At 47.3% G+C, this 20,704-nt stretch overlaps 1 protein-coding gene across 1 annotated transcript; it reads left to right on the forward strand.

Annotated features, from left to right (window-relative positions):
• Positions 1-229: 229 nt before the first annotated feature.
• Positions 230-20,661, forward strand: LOC144685574 (serine/threonine kinase-like domain-containing protein STKLD1). Its single transcript, XM_078550230.1, has 10 exons — positions 230-351; positions 2,148-2,231; positions 4,893-5,009; positions 7,049-7,189; positions 9,216-9,344; positions 13,052-13,180; positions 13,751-13,879; positions 18,693-18,833; positions 19,363-19,442; positions 20,529-20,661. Exons 1-10 carry the CDS (start codon positions 303-305, stop codon positions 20,625-20,627), a joined length of 1,098 nt encoding a protein of 365 aa, XP_078406356.1. The 5' UTR covers positions 230-302; the 3' UTR covers positions 20,628-20,661.
• The last annotated feature ends 43 nt before the right edge of the window (positions 20,662-20,704 follow it).

Raw genomic sequence — 20,704 nt, forward strand, 5'->3', positions numbered from 1 at the left:
GCCACTTCAACCCACCAATTACAACTCTCGCAAGGTGCCCAGAGTGGGATTACCCATTAGTGCTGAAATAGTTTGGTGCTCTGGGCAATCTGAAAGTTGGCTATGTCAGCCTGTGTTGGTTTTGGACCTGTGGTTAGCTGGAAACTCTGTCTGATCCGTACCTGAGCCAGTGAAAGATTAACATGTTTGATTCTACACGTGGTTGATTTGTGTTTCTCTGAAGGACACTCTTGGACTTAGGGTACGTGTACGAGTCGTTGGTCATCTGTGGCTCCTTTCTATCTGGAGTAAAGAAGTCACCAATGGGCACAGAACACTTGCCTTACAGAGAAGGCATTGATAAACTACTTGGTAAGCAGCATTTGAACCTTAGTCCAGGACTAAATGCCTTCAGTTGCTAGTCCATTGGTTTTAACCGGAATAAAATATTCCAGGGAATTGTTCTACTTAGAAGGGTATATTTTCCAATTGATGCTGTTCATACACGAATCTTTATCGCACAATGGTGTTTTTTTTTAACCCTGTACGTTGTCTTAACACCTACATTAACATGTTATGCTATCTGTTAAGTGTTTTGCCACAGCTGCGGCACTGGACAGGCAATATATCCAGCGGGAAATCGTAAAACAGGGTTCACCAATTCTTGCCCGATTACTGGAAGTTTGGTATAAGCCCAGTCGAGAATTTTGTCTGAGCATCTTAACCAACTCATTAAAAATATCCAGGAGTTTGAATTCTACCACAATGCTAGTAACTGAACACACAATGCCTACAAGGGAACAGGCAGAGGCCACTTAATTCCATGTGCTTGCTCTGCTATTCAGTTAGATCATGGCTGATCTGTACCTTAACCTGATCCACCTGCTTTGATTCCATATCTCTAAACATCCAACAAAAATCTATCTTTTGAAATTTTCAATTGACCCTCGGCCTCATTAGCTTTCTGGGGGAGAGAGTACCAGATTTCCATTACCCTTTGTGTGACAAAGTGCTTTCTTGCAACACCCCTGAAAAACTTAGCTCTAATTTTAAGGCTAAGCACCTTTGTTCTGGACTCCAAGCCGGTTCTCTTCCTATCTGATCAACTGCTTTAATCATTTTAAACATCTAAATTAGATCACCCCATAATCTTTGACACTCAAGGGGATATGAACCTGGTCTATGTAACTTGTTCCCATAATTTAACCCTGATCAAAGGAGCCAGAGGGTGCCATTTAACTGCTCAAGCCTATTCTGCCATTCAGTGAGATCAGTGCTGATATGTGACCTGACTCTACCTACCCGCCTTTCTCCATATCCCTTAATACTATCAGTTAACAAAAATCTATCATCTCATTTAAAATTGACAATTGATCCAGCATCCATTGGTGTTTACATAAAGGTTCCAAACCTCTCCCTTCCTAACAGCACTGTGGGTGTACCTACACCACATGGACTGCAGTGGTTCAAGAAGCGAGCTCATCCCCATTTCTCAAAGAAAATTGGGGATGGGCAACAAATACTGGCATGGCCAGCGATGCCCACATCCCATGAAAGAATAACAAAAAAACTTTTACCACCCTTTGTATGTAGAAGTATTTCCTAATTTCACCCCTGAAAAGTCTGACTCTAATTGTTGGACTACACCCACTAGCCCTAGATTCGCCAACCAGTCAAAATAGTTCCTCTATACCTGAATGGTCTCCTACTGTGCCATAATGACTGTTGATTCTACCCTTTCTGCTCCCCTGTATATCTTGAAGACTTTGATCAAATCACCCAACTATCTAAGTTCCAGGGAATACAAGCCTAGTTTGTGTAACCCCTCTTCCCAAGTTAACTGTTGGAGTCCAGGCATCATTCTAGTAAATCTGTGCTGCACTCTCTCCAAGGTCAATATTTGCGTCCTAAGGTGTGATGCCCAGAACTGTATGTAGCACTCCAAATGTGTGGGGATAGGCATGTACGCAGAATGGGAGAGCGTGCATATAGGAAGTTAGAAGGCATGTGAGAGACAATGTATACATAGTGCGAGGAGACATGTGCATGGAGCAAGGGGCTGTGTATATTGCAATGGAGTCAATATTTGCTGTATGTTGGATATGTATGGATGTATCTCTGATCTCCCCTAGTGTAAAACCTAAATGCCTTTGTCTGTTTTTTTGCAGAATTTATGCTGCTGCATATTGATGTAGAAGAAATTCAGAGCACTGCTCTGAAATACCTAGTTTACTTGTTGTATGAAACCGAGGGTAAGTGAATGTCATGTCCATCAGTACAGCTGTCAGAGTAACGACCCAGCTCAACAGATCTCACAAGCCCTCCAGGTCATGAGTTTGGAAGGTGCTTTTGAAGGAGCCTTGGCGAGGTTGCTGCATTGCCTTGTAGATGGTGGACAGGGTTTGAGGACTCAGGGGATGAGATACTCACTGCAGAATTCCCAACCTTTGACCAGCTCTTGTAGTCATAGTATTTATGTGGCTGGTCCAGATATGTTTCTGGCCAATGGCAACCCAAAGAATGATGATGAAGGGTGATTCAGTGATGGTAATGCTGTTGAGTGTCAAGGAGAGACGGTTATATTCTCTCTTTTTTGAGATGGTCACTGCTTGGCACTTGTCTGGTGTGAATGCTACTTGCCACTTATCAGCCCATATCTGAATGTTATCCAGGTCTTGCTGCATGCAGGTACAGAATGCTTTACTATCTGAGGAATTTTGAATGGTATTGAACATTGTGCAATCATCAGCGAACAATATTTCTGACCTTTTGATGGAGGGAAGAATATTGATGAAGCTGCTGAAAATGGTTGGGCCTAGGACACTACCCTGAAATAGTTAATTTCTCTACTATCTATTTGGGCACTGACACATAAAGAATAACCATTTGGCTGTGGAACCCATACCTCATTAAGAGTCAGTGCCCATGAAACCTGCACCTACTCCATGTGATATCAAAAAAAAGGCTGAGTGCACTGAATAGAGAAAAGACAATGGGTCTCTTTGACATTCTGGCTATAGAGCTTAAGACCTGTGCTCCAAAACTAGTTGTACCCCTAGCCAAGCTGTTGCAGTACAGCTACAAACTGGCATCAACCCAACAATGTGGAAAATTGCCTGGATATGTCCTGTCTACACAAAGCAGGACAAATCCAATCTGGCCAATTACCACTCCATCATCACCTTTCAATCATCAGCAAAGTAATGGAAGGTGTCATTGTCAGTGCTATCACGCGACACTTACTCATCACCTGCTCACTTGTGCTCAGTTTAGGCTCTACCAGGACCACTCGGTCCAGACCTCATTATAGGCTTGGTCCAAAAATGGACAAGAGAACTAAATTCCAGAGGTGAGGTGAGTGACTGTTCTTGATATCAAGGCAGCAATTGACAGGTTGTGGTATTAAAGAGAGCTGGCAAAATTGAAGTCAGTGGGAAGCAGGGGAAAAACTCTTCACTGGTTGGAGTCATGCTTAGGACAAACTAAGATGGAGGCCAATCACCTCACCCCAGGACATCACTCCAGGAATTCTCAGAGCAGTTTCTTAGGCCCAACTATCTTCATCTGCTTCATCAATGACCTTCTCTCCAACAAAAGGTCAGAAGTGGGATTGTTCGCTGATGATTGCACAGCGTTCAGTACCATTTGCAATTCCTCAGATAGTGAAGCATTCTGTACCTGCATGCAGCAAGACCTGGATAAAATTCAGGCTTGGACTGATAAGTGGCAAGTAGCATTCACCCCAGACAAGTGCCAAAGAGTGACTATCTCTAAAAGAGAGAATATAGCCATCTCTTCTTGACACTCAACAGCATTACCATCGCTGAATCCCCCTTCATCATCATTCTTTGAGTCGCCATTGACCAGAAACATATCTGCACCACGCACATAAATACAATGACTACAAGAAAAGGTTGGGAATTCTTCAGTATCTCACCTCCTGAGTCCCTAAACCCTGTCCACCATCTGCAAGGCACTGTGGCAACTCGCCAAGGCTCCTTCCAAACTCATGACCTCTACCATCCAGAAGAATAAGGGCAGCAGGCACTTGGGAACACCACCACCTGCAAGTTCCCCTGCAAGCCACACACTATCCCAAGTTGGAACTACATCATCATTCCTTCATTGTCGCTGGGTCAAAATCCTGGAACTCCCTCCCTAACAGCACTGTGGGTGTACCTACACCACATGGACTGCAGCAGTTCAAGAAGGCAGCTCACCACCACCTTCTCAAGGGCAATTAGGGATGTGCAGTAAATGCTGGCCTAGCCAGTGACGCCCACATCCCATGAATGAACAGAAAGTCAGTGCCCGTGGAACCTGTACCTCAGTGAGAGTCGGTGCCCGTGGAATCTGTACCCCAGTGAGAGTCAGTGTGTGTGGGACCCGTACCCCAGTGAGAGTCGGTGTGTGTGGGACCCGTACCCCAGTGAGAGTCGGTGTGTGTGGAACCTGTACCCCAGCGAGAGTCGGTGTGTGTGGGACCCATACCCCAGTGAGAGTCAGTGTGTGTGGAACCCGTACCCCAGTGAGGGTCAGTGTGTGTGGGACCCGTACCCCAGTGAGGGTCAGTGTGTGTGGGACCCGTACCCCAGTGAGGGTCAGTGTGTGTGGGACCCGTACCCCAGTGAGGGTCAGTGTGTGTGGGACCCGTACCCCAGTGAGGGTCAGTGTGTGTGGGACCTGTACCCCAGTGAGAATCAGTGTCGGTGGAATCTGAAGGAGGGACTGATGCACCAGTTAGTGCACAGTTATCTTCCTGAGAGAGAGAGAGAATGAGAGACACCAGTCAGTGTACAGATAGCAGGTTTATAATCTTCCTCATGATGGATGTTCCTAGGGCTGTTCCCTAATACAGATCCTCACTGGAGATGCCCTGAGTGAAATATTAATTTTGTTGATTTGCTTTGCAGTGCTTGAAGCCATTGACCGGATCATTCCAGTCCTGATTTCTGTTCTGAATTCCCACAAAGACTGCTTGGAGCTGCAGGCTCGCGTGTGCCGGATACTCCTGAAGTTTGCAATTAAAGGTAGGACAGTAAAATTCAGCAATCTGCATCAGGCTCTGTGCTCTCTGAACAGCACTTTTAAGTTTCTTACGTCCGTTGCACTCGTGCCTGAGACCCAATGGCTATGTGAGCACATAAACCAGTGCAATACTGAGGGCATGCTACACTGTCAGATAGACAGTACAGAGGGAGTGCGACACTGTCAGAGGGGCAATACTGATCGAGTGCTGTACTGTCAGAGGGACAGTTCTGAGGGAATGCTGCACTGTCAGAAATGCTTTCTTTTGGATACGATGATAAACTTGTTCCCAACTGCCTTCACGGGTGCATGTAAAATATTCCACGGCATTATTGAAAGAAGAGCAGGGGAGTTCACCCTGGTGTCTTGGCCAACATTTTTCCCCAACCAACATCACGGACATCTTTACTTAAAATAGATAAGGTACTAGGACCGGATGAGATGCATCCAAGGGTACTGAGGGAAGCAAGAATGGAAATTGCAGATGCACTGGTGATAATCTTTCAGTTTTTCTTAGACACTGGGAGATGCCGGAGGACTGGGGGGATTTTGAATGTTACATCCTTATTCAAAAGGGGGTGCAAGGATAAAGCCGGCAACTACAGACCAGTCAGTTTGACCTCAGTGGTAGGGAAACTTCTGGAAACAATAGTACGGGATAAAATCAATAGTCACTTAGACAAAGTGCAGGATAATTAAGGAAAGCGAAAATTGATTCATCAAGAGAAAATCATGTTTAATTAAGTTGCTGGAATTTTTTAAGGAGGTAACAGAGAAGGTTGATAAGGGAAATGCTGTTGATGTGGTGTAAATGTATTTCCAAAAGGCATTTGATACAGTGCCACACAATAGATTTGTGAGCAAAATTCTAGATCATGGAATAAAAGGGAAAGTAGGAACTTGGATAAGAAATTGGCTGAGTGACAGGAAACAGAAAGCAGTGATAAATGGTTGTTCTTCAGATTGGAGGAAGGTTTGTAGTGGAGTTCCCCAGGGGTCAGTGTTGGGACCCTTGCTCTTCCTGATGTATATTAGTGCCCTAGACTGTGGTGTGCAGCGCATGATTTCAAAATTTGCAGATGATACGAAGATTGGAAATGTTGGCAGCTGTGATGGGGATAGTCTTGACTTTCAATGGGACATATCATGATGGTGGATTGGGCAGAAAAGTGGCAGATGAAGTTCAATGCAGAGAAGTGTGAGGTGATTCATTTTGGCAGGAAAAATATGTTGAGACCCTCTCAAGGAGGTGCAGGAACAGAGGGACCTCAGTATATATGTACATAAGTCATTGAAGATGGCAGGGCATGTTGAGAGAGCAGTTAATAAAGCATATAGTATCTTAGGCTTTATTAATAGGGGCATTGAGGACAAGAGTAAAGAGGTATAAGACACTGGTGGGGTCTTATCTGGAGTACTGCATCCAGTTCTGGGCAGTATACTTGAGGAAGGCTGTGAAGGCATTGGAGAGAGTACAGAGGAGATTCACATGAATGATTCCAGGGATAAAGAACTGTAGCTTTGAGGATAGATGGAGAGTTTGAGATTGTTTTCCTTGGAGAAAAGAAGGCTGAGAGGAGACTTGATAGAGGTATTCAAGATTCTGGGGGGTATGGACAGGGTAAATAGTGAGAAACTGTTCCCATGTAAGACAACATCAAGAACTAGAGGGCACAGATTCAAAATAATTGGCAAAAGGTGTAAATGTGACGTGAGGAAAAAATTTTTCACCCAGAGGGTGGTTGAAGTCTGGAACAAACTTCCTGAAAGGGTGGTGGAGGCAGGTTTGATTGAGGAATTCAAAAGGGAATTGGATTGCTACCTGAGAAGAGAGAATGTGCAAGATTATGGGGATAAAGCAGGGGAGTGGGCTTAGCCAGAATGCACTTTCAGAGAGCCAATGCAGACTCAATGGGCCAAATGGCCAAATGAGATACTGTGACAATACAGTGCATGTGTGTTGATCTTTCTAATCAGCGAGTGCATGTGAACATTGTAGAAGTATTGCGAGCTGTCCTGACTGTCTTTTGATTCCCTACAGCCACAGAGGACAGTATGGAGGAAGGTATTTTGTTCAGTGACACTGTGATCAATGTCATCCTTTCAATAATGCAGTCACGACGCAAGTGTGTGGAGCTCCAGCAAGTCATCTGCAACCTCCTCATGATGCTGTCGGGAAGTGGTAGGTTGGTACTCTGACAGATCAGGTTATTGCATGGTGTGAGAAGTGAAACCATAGAATCACTGCAGCAAAGAAGGAGGCTATTCAGTCCATCGAATCCATGCCAGTTCTCTGCAGAGCAATCAAGTCAGTCCCATTGCCCTCTCTACCTCGTTAGCCTTGCAAGTTTATTTCTCTCAAGTGCCCATCTTTTTACCTTTTAAAATCATTAATCATCTATGATTTCAACACCCTCATAGCCAGTGAGTTCCAGGTCATTACTACTCGCTGTGTGAAGGAAATTCTTCCTCACATCCCCCTGCATCTCTTGTCCAAAAACTGAAATCTATGTCCCATAGTCCTTGTACCATCAGCTAATGGGGACAGATTTTCTTTGTCTACTTTATCTAAACCTGTCATAATCTTCTACACCTCTATAAATTCTCTCCTCAATTTCCTTTCTTCCAAAGAGAAAAACCCCAGCTTCTCCATTCTAACCTTTTGGGTTCCCTTTTATGTTAACTTGTGGGGGGCTGGTTAGCTCAGTTGGCTAGATGTTTATCACATGGATCAGAATAACACCAATGGCATGGGTTTGATTCCTATTCCAGCTGATATAGACGTGGGACCTGCCACCTTGGCCTACCCCGAGAGTGGAAGACAAACCACTGCTGACAAAAACTGCCAAGAAAACAGCTCAGGATGAAGCTCAGTGAGCCAAGGACATGCCTTCATGCACAGCGCGTGTGACATGACATTTATGTTAACTACCATTCTAATCTTATGTTCATATTTTCCTCTTCATTTCCCCTCTCAAACCTATTGTATTTGGCCTGGTTCTCGCCAGAAAAATTTGCCTGACTTGCATCATAAAGCATCTTCTTTTTTGCTTCATCATATTCTCCATCTCTCTCATCATTCAAGGAGCCCTAACTTGGTTGCCCTACATTCCACCATTATTGGAATGTGCCCAGCCTGAACCTGAAACTTCTCCTTAAACGTTACCTGTTATTCTGCTATAGTTTTTCCTGTTAGTCTCTGGTTCCATTTTACCCTCTCATCCCACTGAAGTTAGCCCTCTTTCAATTTAGATGCTCTACCTCAGATTGTTCCTTGCTCTTCTCCATTACTAATCTAATGAGACAAGGTTCACTCTTACCTAAGTGCTCCCCCACAGACATTTGATTCACTTGCTTCATCTTATTTCCCAGCACCTAATTCAACAGTGCCTCAAGAAGTTCAGTTAACAGCTTAGTGCCTATGTCAATAACACCATAATATCATGGCTGTATTTTGCACTAATGGTCTAGGCAACAATAGGCAAACAATTTATAAAACACTCTGTCCCTATAAACACCTGCACATGGGCAGTGTAGAGGGAACCTTACTCTATATCAAACCCTGTTGCTGTACCTGTCCTGGGAGTGTTTGATGGGGACAGTGTAGAGGGAGGTTTACTCTGTATCTAACCCCGTGCTGTACCTGTCCTGGGAGTGTTTGATGGGACAGTGTAGAGGGAGCTTTACTCTGTATTTAACCCCGTGTTGTACCTGTCCTGGGAGTGTTTGATGGGACAATGTAGAGGGAGCTTTACTCTGTATCTAATCCTGTGCTGTACCTGTCCTGGGAGTGTTTGATGGGACAGTGTAGAGGGAGCTTTACTCTGTATCTAATCCAGTGCTGTACCTGTCCTGGGAGTGTTTGATGGGGACAGTGTATAGGGAGCTTTAATCTGTATCTAAGCCCGTGCTGAACTTTTTTTGTTAATTCTTGGGATGTGGGTGTCACTGGCTAGGCCAGCATTTATTGCCCATCCTTGATTGTCTTCTAAAAGGTGGTGGTGAGCATCTTCTTGAACAGCTGCAGCCCATCTGGTGTCAGTGATTCCACAGTGCTGTTTAGGAGAGAGTTCTAAAATTGCTTTGACGGGGCATTGGAGACATGGGCTGTCTGGCCTAGAGTCCATTCAATTTAGAATATTTGAACTTGTGTTTTTTTTCTGAATAAGGTTTCAAACTCCTTTAAAAGAATGTTTTCCTTTCCGCAGAAGCATCCGGAAAACTGATCGGGAAGGCCAATGGGATTCAGGCAATCATGAAGACCCTGAGAATGTACATCGACAACAGCCATGTCTGCATTCCCTGCTGTGGCGCTCTGTGGAGTCTTGTGGTCAACAGTGAGTCTCAGGCTGTCCTCCCAACTGTTAACTGATGTTTGAGATAGGAAGGGGAAGCTAGATAACCGCAAAGGAGAAAGGAACAGGAAAATTTGGTGAGAGTATGAAACAATATGGGGGTGGGAGGAGGCTCATGTGGAACATTAACAGCAGTACAGACTTGATGGGCTGAAAAACATGTTCCTGTGCTGGAAATTCTGTGACATGGGGCAAATATAGTGTACTTGAGAGGAACAGGTGATTTGGACCTATAGTTCTTAAAGCTCCCTCCAGGAACAGAAGGAGGCCATTTAGCCACTTGGGCCCATTCTGCCATTTAATTAGATCACAGCTGATCTGTATTCAACTCCCAATTACCTGTCTTGGCTCTGTAATCCTTAATTTCCTTACCAAAGAAGATCTATAAATCCCAGTTTTTCAATCTTCCTTTGACCCTCAGCCTTAGTCTTTTTGGGGGGAGAGAGTTCCAAAGTTTCCTGTGTGTGGAGAGGCTGTTCCTGAAACACCTGGCTCTAATTTTAAGATTCTGCCCCCTTGTTCTGGACTCCCCCAATCAGAGGAAATACTTTCTCTCTATCTACCCTATTGAATCCTTGAATCATTTGAATATCTCAGTTAGATAACCCCTTAATAGTCTATACTCAAGGGAATACAAGCCTAGTCTATGCAACCTGTCCTTGTAATTTAACCCTTTGGTTCTGGTATCATTCTGCTGAATCTGTGCTGCACCCACTTCAAGGCTAACATATCGTTCCCTTTTTTAAATTCATTCTTGGGATGTGGGCCTTGCTGGCAAGGTCAGCATTTATTGCCCATCCATAATTGCCCATGTAGATGAGCTGGGCAATTGGGGATCCTTAAAGAACACCCATTAAACTATTAGGGTATTTCCTGTCAGCCGTTGATTCCATTTTACCCTGGCGAGATCCCCCCCTCATCCCATTGAAGTTCATCCTCTTCCAACTTAGAAGTTCTACTTTAGTTATGGACAAGATAAAAGAACAAACTAATCTAAACCGTATGATATGATGATCATTCTTTCCCAAGTGTTCCCCAGAGCCACCTGGTCCACTTGGCCCAGCTCATTCCCCAGAACCAGATCCAGCAATGTCTCCTTCTTGGTTGGACAAAGAACATACTGCTCAATAAAGTTCTGAACAAATTTCAGAAAGTCAGTTGAGGTTTTTTTCACCTTGCTCCCTCATGCTAGTGCTCCCCTAGGACTCCAGTCCCTCTGCTGCTCTGCCCCTGAACTCCTCCAAGCGCTCTGGATAATGACCAGATAATCTGTTTTTTAGCACTTTGGTTGATAGATCAATATTGGCCAAAATTTTGTTGGTATATTAGTTGTATTATTAAGGTTAAGAATATACAGGTGGAGGGCATTGATTGATTAGGCACCTTGAGCTCAGAGCCGCTGCTCAGGAATCCGCACCTCCATCAGTACAGGTTCAGGCGGCTGGTGGAAGAGAGGGTTTGGGCTACTCGGGCGACCAGAGTGGGGAATGTGCTGGATGGTGGAGGAGTGGGCCAGATGATGCTGCAGTAGCTTGCACTTCGTGCATCTGTCGATGTCCAGCTCGTGGCCAAAGCCATCCTGCTTGGACCCGACTGCATTCAAGGTGTCGAGACGACTCAAGCACGCGGTGGATTTCTATCTGAATTTACCACCGTTCGGACAGAATTTCACATGCCGACACCTCCCTCTGAAGCTGCGGCCCCACAATTTGAGCCGTCTCGCGGAAATTCCCTCTTTGTGTTTCCATTCGGCCTGGAGGGGTTTCCTGTATGGACTGCTGCTGCACACCCTTCACCTCCTTACCCTCGTCCACTGTCCGAACACACCATGGTGTTCTGTCCGGCACTGGGGGATGTCAGGGGCTGCTGGGGGTTGTCCCCAGTGGAGGGCTCTCAATGTGGGAGCCCTCCCTTTTCCCATCGGGGACTTGAGATGGAGAATGTTGCATGTAGCAGTTCCATACAATAGAAGGACAAGATGGTTCACGGACTCCTAGGCTGTCTGTGTTTGTTGTGGCCTTGAGGAGTTTGTGTTCCTCGTTTATATAGAGTGTCAGAGGTTGCAGCTCCTTTTTGTCTATTTGAGGGTACTGCTCCTCAAGTTTTGGTTGCACTTCAGCCCACACTCCTGATCTTTGGTAACCCAGTGTAAAGGGGGGCAAGGAGGGAGGAGGACCTCCTTGTAAGCCTGTTCCTCGGCCTGGCCAAAGTGGCCATTAACAGGTTCAGGCAATGGGTGGTCGCCCGACCCAATTATCTGCCCCTATTCAGTGGCTATGTTTACAGCTGTGTGGCCCTGGAGAACACACACCCAGTGTCCACTGCACGTTGAGGCCTTCCGTGACTGGTGGGCACCGCAGCGGCTGGAGTGCATTATCAGCCCCAGGAACAAATTTAAATTAGAGTTGTTAAGTTTCCTTTCAAAGTTTTGTTTTTGTTACAATTGCCCCATCAGGGGCTGTCACCCTGCACTCCTCTCCCACCTTTTTAGTTTATTTTTATTGATTCACTGATTTATTTAAAAGAGCATGTAAAGAGAGATTTCTTTGACCAGCTGGTGCGGAGGAGAGCAGGCAGGCAGGCAGGGCAGAGGGCCTCCTTGTAAGCATGCTCCTGGCCAAGGTGGCCATTAATAGGTCCAGGCAGCAGATGATTGAGGGGGTCACTCGGCCCAACTGTCTGCCCCTCTTCCGTGGCTACATTCACGGCTGGGTGTCCCTGGAGGAGGAGCACATAGTGTCTACTACTGGTACGCATGAGGCCTTCTGTGACTGGTGGGCACCGCAGGGTCTGGAGTACTTCATCAGCCCGGAAACAACATTTTAATTTAATTTGATAAGTTTCCTTTGAAAATTCTTGGTTTTTGTTCCAGTGCCCCTTTAAGGGGCTGTTCATTTAATTAGTTTATTTGTTTATTTTGTTGGTTTGCTAAAAGATAAAGAGAGACTTTTGCGACATTGGGTGTTGGTTAGGGAGGAGGCTGATATTTGTAATGTTCTGTAAATAATTCTAGTATTAAGTAAAAGATTGGCTTCTGATTTCCTACTTCACCAAGTGGCTTCAGAATGAATTAACACAACATACTGGAGAACTTCCCTGCTCACCTTCAAATAGCACTGTAGACTCTTTTATGTCCATCTGAGAGGACGAACAAAGCCTCTGACAGTCAACCACTCCCTCACGGGAACATAGCATCAGGAGGAGGCCATTTAACCCCTTAAACCTGTCCCATCATTCAGTAAGATCATGACTGATCTGCAAGCTAACTTCATAAATCCTCCATTGCCCCATATTCCTTAATAATTTAGGATAACAGAAATCTGTCAATCTCAGATTTAAAACGAACAATGGATCCAGCATCCATTGCTGTTTGCCTAAGTGTTCCTAACTTCTATCACCCTTTTTACGTGGAAATGTTTCTTAATTTCATTCCTGAAAGGTCAGGTTCTAATGTTTTGACTACCACGCTGTATCAGCCTGGATATTGTGCTCACGTCTCTGGAACATGAGTTGAACCCATGATATTCTGACTCAGAGGTGAGAGTGATACCCACTGAGCCATGGCTGATACCACATCAGGAGAGGAATGGGGCTTAGCTGCAGTACATGTACTCTTGCCTCAAGCAGTCAGAGCTGGTCAGAGAGGAGTCCACTGTGTAACTTTGTCCCTCTTGGTGCACTACCTATAGAGGAAAATGCGCAAATCGCAAAGTCGGAAGGTGCGCTGCGGACCGTTCTGCAGATCCTGGGGAAGCATATCCAAAATGGTGACGTAGTGGAGTTGGCCAGCGCAGCACTGTGGACCTTGTCCTTACAGGGTGAGTCCAAGAAACCAGTCACACCAAGGCATGTACATATATGTAACAAACATAAACTAGTACATATCGCAGAATAGTGTCATACATACATGCACACGAAACACACAACAGATCTTTGCACAAGGCAGCCCATCACCATCTCAAGGGCAACTAGGGATGGGCAATAAATGCTGGCTCAGCCAGCGAAGCCCACATCTCTCGAATGAATAAAAAAAAGTGTATAGCCAATGTGTCTCAGTCCACGTGCATGCATCCTCTGCATGTCTTAGTCTGCATGTGTGTAGTCTCCTCATGTCTCAGTCCACATGTGCATATACCCACCATGTCTCTGTCTATGTGTGCACATACCCACCGTGTCTCAGTCCACATGTGCACATACCCACCGCATCTCAGTCCATGTGTGCACATATCCACCATGTGCCTCAGTCTGTGTGCACATGTGCCTCAGTCTGCATGTGCACATACCCATTGCGTGTCAGTTCGAGCATGTAACCTCTGCTTCTTGCCACGGTCTGCATGACTTGATGGTAGTATTACTTGAGCACTGACATGCTTATGTTCTCTTCTCAGAGCCCCTGAATGACAAGCAGTTAGAGGCTATCACTCTGCTCTTAATTGAAGCATTTGAACTCCACCTGCGAAAAGAAACCATCGTAAAAAATATCTGCTTTGCTCTGTCCAGCTTAATTCGAATGTCAGGTAAGAGTTAAAGATCAGCTGTTGATTCAGTGGGTAAGGTTGAAAGTCAGGAAGGGAACTTGCAGTGGTACTCCCTTGCGTCTGCTGCCCTTGCCCTTCTGGGTGGTAGAGGTTGCAGATTTGGAAAGTGCTGTTGAAGGAGCCTAAGTGAGTTGGCTGCAGTGCATCTTGTAGATGGTACACACTGCTGTCACTGTGTGTCAGTGGTGGAGGGAATGAATGTTGAAGGTGGTGGATGGGGTGCCAGTTAAGCGGGCTGCTTTGTCCTGGATGGGCATGAGTTTTGTGTTGTTGGAGCTGCACTCATCCAGGCAAGTGGAGTGTATTCCATCACACTCCTGACTAGTGCTTTGTAGATGGTGGACAGACTTTGGGAAGTCAGGATGTGAGTTACTTGCTGCAGAATTCCCAGCTTCTAATCCGCTCTTGTAGCCACAGTATTTATATGGCTGGTCCAGTTCAGTTTCTGGTCAATGGTAACACCCAAGATGTTGATAGAGGGGGATTCAGCGATGGTAATGCAACTGAATGTTGAGGGGAGATGGTTCGATTCTCTCATTGGAGATGGTCATTGCCTGGCACTTAAGTGGCAAGTAACATTCACGCCACACATCAGTCAAGCCTGAATGTTGTCCAGGTCTTGCTGCATGCAGGAACGGACTGCTTCAGTATCTGAGGAATGGAACTGAACGCTGTGCAATCATCAGTGAACATTCCCGCTCCTGACCAGCAGGGAGGAGGTAGAGGCCAGGTCTTTACCCAACCCGTGTGAATTGTAGTAAATGTATTGAGAAATGCAGGTGAAAGATCAAGGCCCTCACTCCAGCACACTGAGTTTTGGAAGAATAGGACAGATTAATCACAAATCAGCAGTAGCCAACAAAGGGCGGAATTTTCTGTGCCCGCTGGCGTCGGGCATGATTGGTGGTGTGAGCGGACAATATGGTGCAATCAGTTTTACGATGGAGAAAACCAGTTCGTGATCGTCCGCTCAGGCCGCGTTTCCCGCCATCGGACGTCAGGAACCTCATTGTAATACATCAGCATAACATTATCAGGCTAGTCCGCCGGATGCCCCCCTCCCATTGGATCGTCTGTCCACTTCGGCAGGAAAGCACACCGACGTGTTTCACAACAGCACATAAGCGCATGCACTTGGCAGCTGCACTTTGAGAGGAACTTGGAGGTGAGTACACAGTAACGTTGTGCAGCACTCACCAGGGACGCCTGTTGGACTTCAAGCTTGAGGGGAATTGGGGGGGGGTCAGGGTTAAGGGCAGCCCGGCCATTGAGGTGACTTGTGGGGTGGGGAGAGCAGGTGCAAGGGCAACCTAGCCATTGAATATAGCGCACAAGCATTCAGGGTAGGATGGGCCAAGGAAGTGGCCACGCATTAGGGAAACCGGTATAAAGTGACCATTCTTCTGAAACTGAGACAGTTCAGGCACAGCCAAATTGATACGATTCGAGTCGGGCTTCTAGATTATCTGCCCACTCAAGCAATGCAGATGCATTAAAGTGTCACCAAGTGCTCCAAAGCTTTTCATACCGCCCACCCGGCACAGACTGCAAAGTCATGAGCATTTTAGTGGAGTGCAGAACAGTTGGACGACTGCACATGTTATAGAACCTCCTTGCTAAAGCTGGCCATGGAGCAATCACCGCTGGAGGGGCTCACAGACCCTTGCAATGTCCACATCCCAGTTTGGACCAGTCTTCCCCCTGGTTCAAGCTAACAGTGCAGCCTTGCAGCGCGGGTTAAGAGAATGCCTGTGCCTGAGCTGAAAGCACAGCATGCAGTCCAATGGGCAAAGCTGCTGCCAATTGGTCGGGTGGATCGGGCCGGACGTAGTAGGGTCTCGGGCAGCCATGCAGCGCAGTAATCTCCGGCCATCCAAATGGGGGCCAGCACTCTCCGGGAAGCGTTAAGGGGCCGTCATACTTAACCAGGTCGGGTTCTTAGTACACCCATGCTAACCACGTGTCTCTCTTTCATCCTGCAGGAGGAGTACATTAGGATCATGGAGCCTGGTGAGCTAGCTGTTTGCCTGATGGTCTACAGAGCGCAAAGACGACAGAGGACACAGCGACTGAGGCTCCTGGCTGCGCAGAGGCAGGAATATCAACCTCAGGAAGAAGGGGTGTCTGGGGCTCCTGCACATACCACCCAAGAGCCACAGTGAGCTGTCGCAGGCTGCCACCTAGCAACCCCCAGGGTTGATAGTCACCACCTTTCGCTCCTGCAGATGACTGAGAATCAGTGTCGCCAAAGACTGCGCATGTCTAAGGAACTGGTCAGTCACATCTGCCACTTGCTGCAGGATTTGGCACCACAGGGACATGGAGGGCATCCACTGCCAGTGGCCGTGAGAGTGACCGCGGTGCTTAATTCCTACACCAGTGGCTCCTTTCAGGGCTCCACAGTGACCTCTGTGGGATCTCACAAGCCTACACCCACAAATGCATCCATGAGGTCACGGATGCCATCTTTGCAAGGGCACACAACTTTGTCCCATTTAGCCCGGGACCAAGACAGCCTGGGTGTAAGAGTGATTGGACTCGTCCAGATCTCGGGTTTCCCACAGGTGCAGGGTGCGATCGACTGCACTTGTGGTGCTCAGATCTCCATTGCAACACATGGTGGACTACATCAACCGCAAGGGGTTCCACTCGCTGAATGTGTAGCTGGTGTGCAACCACCAGGAACACATCCTGCAGGTATGCGCAGTTTCCAGGGAGGGTGCACGACAGCTACTTCCTCAGTTGGTCACAGCTCCCTGGAGTCTTCCAGGATCCACAGAAGCTGCAGGGATGGCTCCTCGGGGACAAGGGCTACCTGCAGAGGCCTTGGCTGATGACACCCGTGCGCTGGCCTTAGGGGATCAATGGTATAATGAGGCTCATGCTGCAGCTCGCAACTTGGTGGAGCAGACCATTGGCATGCTGAAGATGAGGTCCGGTACCTGGACTGGTCTGGTGGAGTCCTGCAATACAGTCCACAGAGGGTGTCACGCATCGTCGTCGTCTGCTGCATCCTTTACAACCTGACACTGGAACGGTGATATGGGTGGCTGAGGAGGAGCTAGAGGTCTCCTCCAATGAGGAGGACGCCAACGGGGATGAGGGTGACCAGGTCCTCGGAGGCGACGATGATGGGGATGAGGCCCTCGCATTGGCTAAATGAGGCAGGCACGCTCGGGATGCCCTGATAGCTGCAAGATTTCTGGAGGATGATGACGACATGCAATGAGGTGACCCATTGATCCTCACATTGCAACTATGAACGTTTGACTCCAGCCTGGCTTATGGCAGCGCACATACCCTCTGTGAGAATGCTCCTGTCATGGAGATGCAGTGGAGGCCCTAATAGTCACTTGATAGCAGGAGAATGATGATGACAGCATGCAGTAAGGACACTCCATAGATCTTCACATAGCCTCTAAGAATGTCTGACTCCTGTCTGGCTGAGGGCAGATCGCTTGTGCTCTGACATCAGGGTCATATAGAGACGCAGCCAGGAAACTTCAGAAGCATCTGATCCTTTGTCCGCTTTCAGCACCTGAGCCCTTCAGGAGCTGCAGCACAGCATCATTGGTCACAGATGCTGAAGTGATGGGGACCAGCTCCTCCTTAAAAGTGCTGAGAGCACACAGAGAGAATGAGAGAACTCTGTGGCGTCTGCCCACTACAATTCTGGCAGCAATGACCAACGCTGCTGAGGTGCAGGCATTAGTAATGTTTCCAGGGAGTGTGAGGCTGGACCATCACTTTGGTCTGAAGGCTGCACAGAGCACAGGGATAAGGCCTTGGACCGAGACACCTGACTTTATCCAGTGCAGAAAGGTTTCACATCTGAGTGACAAGAACACTGCTCATCAGAACAAGGAGCCATAGGCAGGGAGACATTCTTGGGAGTTAATTTACAGTAGTGAACAGTATGTACAAGTGATTAACACCTGTGCCCAGGCTGTACAACTAATTCTCCTCAACTTTCCTAACCCTGCCGCTACATCTTGGTGCTCCCTGGACAGCCACAGTGGAGGTGGAGGCAGCCTGCTGACTGTGACGCCCTGTCTGTGAAGACCTTGGCGGGTGTCCTCTGGAGGGCCAAGACCTGTTTTTGGAGTCCTGCTGTGTGGCAGTGGCGCCCTTCTCAGCCTGTGGACCTGGAGCTGCTGAGGTTACAGGAAGAGGGGAGTCGGAAGGGCCGGTCACTCCCAGAGTCACCTGGATGGATGGGCCCGGAGTGCGCGCCTGCTGATCCTCCTGCCTATGGGAGCCCGGCGACCCCAGGCTGACTTCTTGAGGAGAAGGGGAAGCTGGAGTGAGATTGAGCTGTCCTACACCCTTCTTGCGTACACACTGTCGGAGGCCAACTATGGCATCAGCGATGGAGTTGAGCCCGGGCAGCAGCGAAGTCCTGGACCAAGGTCTCCATGGTAGCTGCCATCCTACCAGTGTTGACCTTGGTGCATTGGCATGCCAGCGCTATCACCTCAGGATGAAGGCGGACGGACTCCTCCATCGTGCCTTACAATCTGAGGAGTGCAGCGGACATCCCTTCCTGATGTTCCCGAGCTTGCCATTAAAGCTCCAGCAACTGTGACATGACCTGACTCGGACTCAGCAAAGTTCTGGCAGTGGCAGGGTGGAGCGGGGAGGCGGTGAGCTGGAACGAAACAAGAGAGTCAGTGACAGTGTGCTGAGTCTCAGGTTAAACTATTGGGTAGGGTGAATGAGTTGTTTGTGGGGGTCTGACATTCCCAGTCTGCTTTACTTCCAAACTAACCAGCGCTCTCACTCTCCCTTTCAGAGCTTGTGGCATTCCGGATCCTGGTGCCGGAAAATGATCGGGATGGGCTGGCCCTGATCGTTCAGAGTTACCACGAACATTTCACCGACCCTGAGGTGGTGGAGGATATCTGCATTGTGTTTCTGGAGATGGTGCAGTACAGTGCGTTCTCCCCTGTTGATTGCGGAGGGCAATATGGTGGGAAAAGTGGTGGGGTGGTGTGGGGAGGGGAGAGAGACTGAGGAGAGAAAGGAGTGGGGGAGAGGAGAGGGCATACGGGCAGGATGGTTAGAAGGGAGATTGGAGGGAGAGAGAAAGAGTGAGGGAGGGAGGAGGAGAGTGGATCAGAGAAGTGTAGAGGAGACTGTGGGAAGTGCAGAGGATGTAGGGGGAAAAGGAGAGAGGACAGGATCATGGATGGTTAGGGTGATCTTTAGCACTAACAGCAAGAGGAGAAAGTTGAGGAAAAGTCATGAGAGACACAGCCCGGGAGAGAAGATGGGAGGAAAACAAATCATAATATATTGACACTCTCACTCTGGGAGGAGGAGAGCGGGGGGAGGGAGGCAAAGTAAGAAGGAGGAGGAGTGTGGGGTAGGAAGTGGGAGAGTGAGTATGGGGAGGGAAGGAGATGCTATAGAAATGTCTTCTCAGTAATTGGTAAAGTTGGTTCCTGTTGGTGCTGTTTCAGAGGATGTGGTGCTTGAGCTGATCTCCCAGAAACTAGATGTGACACTGAATGCAATCAAAATCAAATTTGCTTCAAATGAGGTGAGAATTTACCTTGTGCAGCTCCTTCAATCCCAAACTCCAGACTAGGCCGGGTAGACTGGAATCCGTTATCGAGCTCACACACAGGGAATGCACGGTGGAAGCAGATGCAATAATAACTCAACATACTTGAAAAGGAGAAATTGCAGGGTTGTGGGAAAAGAGCAGTGGGTTAGCTGAGCAACTAACTGGATAACTCTTCCAGAGCTGGCAGAGGGCATGCAGCACAGATTCCCCAGATGATACCCGAGTTAAAAGGGTTAAATTATGACGACAAGTGGCACAGACCTGTAACCCCTCAGATATAGAAATTTAAGGGGTAATCTAATGGAGAGCTTTAAAATGTTTAAAGGATTCAATAGGATAGTGAGAAACTATTTCCTCTGATTGGGGGTGGGGACAGAGTTCAGAACAAGGGGGCAGAACCTTACAATTAGAGCCAGACCATTCAGGGTGCTATCAGGAAGCACTTCTTCACACAAAGGGGAGTGGAAATCAGGAACACTCACCCATGAAGCTGCTGAGGTTGAGGCTCAGGCTATTCAAAACTTGTAGATTTTTTATTGAGCAAGGGTAATAGGGAATACACAGCAGAGGCAGGTTAATGGAATTAAACACAAATATAAAAGCAAAATACTGTAGGTGCTGGAAATCTGAAATAAAAACATAAAATGTTGGAAATACTCAGCAGGTCAGGCAGCTTCTGTGGTGAGAGACTGAGTTTTTCAGGTCGATGAAAGGTCTTTTACCTGAAACATTAACTCCATTTCTCTCTCCACAGATGCTGTCTGAACTGCTGAGTATTTCCAGCATTTTCTGTTTTTATTATTAATGGAATTGAGGTTCAGGTCAATGCTGATGTACAAGAATGGCAAAGCAGACTTGAGGGCTAAATGGCCTCCCCTTGCTCCGATGAATAGCCTATCGACACTCAGTCTGGGGAGGACAGGATCACAGATGGTTAGAGTGACCTTTAGCACGAACAGCAAGAGGAGAAAGTTGAGGAAAAGTCATGAGACACAGTCCAGGACAGGAGATAGAAGAAAAACAAATCATAATATATTGACGCTCTCACTCTCCCTTTAGGACATTATCACTGTGGTGGATTCTACACTATCAAAACTGCAGACAACAGCATCAAGGCCCCAGAACAAAGAAGACAGCAGCACCAGGGCCACAATTTAATTTAAAATGGTTTCTATTAAACTGATGAATGGGCCCCTGGTATTGTCAGTGCTGATTACACGTTATTGCCCAACACC

Source organism: Cetorhinus maximus, chromosome 10 (assembly GCF_964194155.1).
Source record: "Cetorhinus maximus chromosome 10, sCetMax3.hap1.1, whole genome shotgun sequence".
In the NCBI taxonomy this organism is placed as follows: Eukaryota; Metazoa; Chordata; class Chondrichthyes; order Lamniformes; family Cetorhinidae; genus Cetorhinus; species Cetorhinus maximus.

Excerpts from the sequence above, each read along its gene's own strand:
- LOC144685574 (XM_078550230.1), top strand. The coding sequence starts at position 303 with ATGGGCACAGAACACTTGCCTTACAGAGAAGGCATTGATAAACTACTT. Across the intron at positions 13,181-13,750 it reads GTGGACCTTGTCCTTACAGG|AGCCCCTGAATGACAAGCAG; the intron begins GTGAGTCCAAGA and ends TTCTCTTCTCAG. Across the intron at positions 18,834-19,362 it reads TCTGGAGATGGTGCAGTACA|AGGATGTGGTGCTTGAGCTG; the intron begins GTGCGTTCTCCC and ends GTGCTGTTTCAG.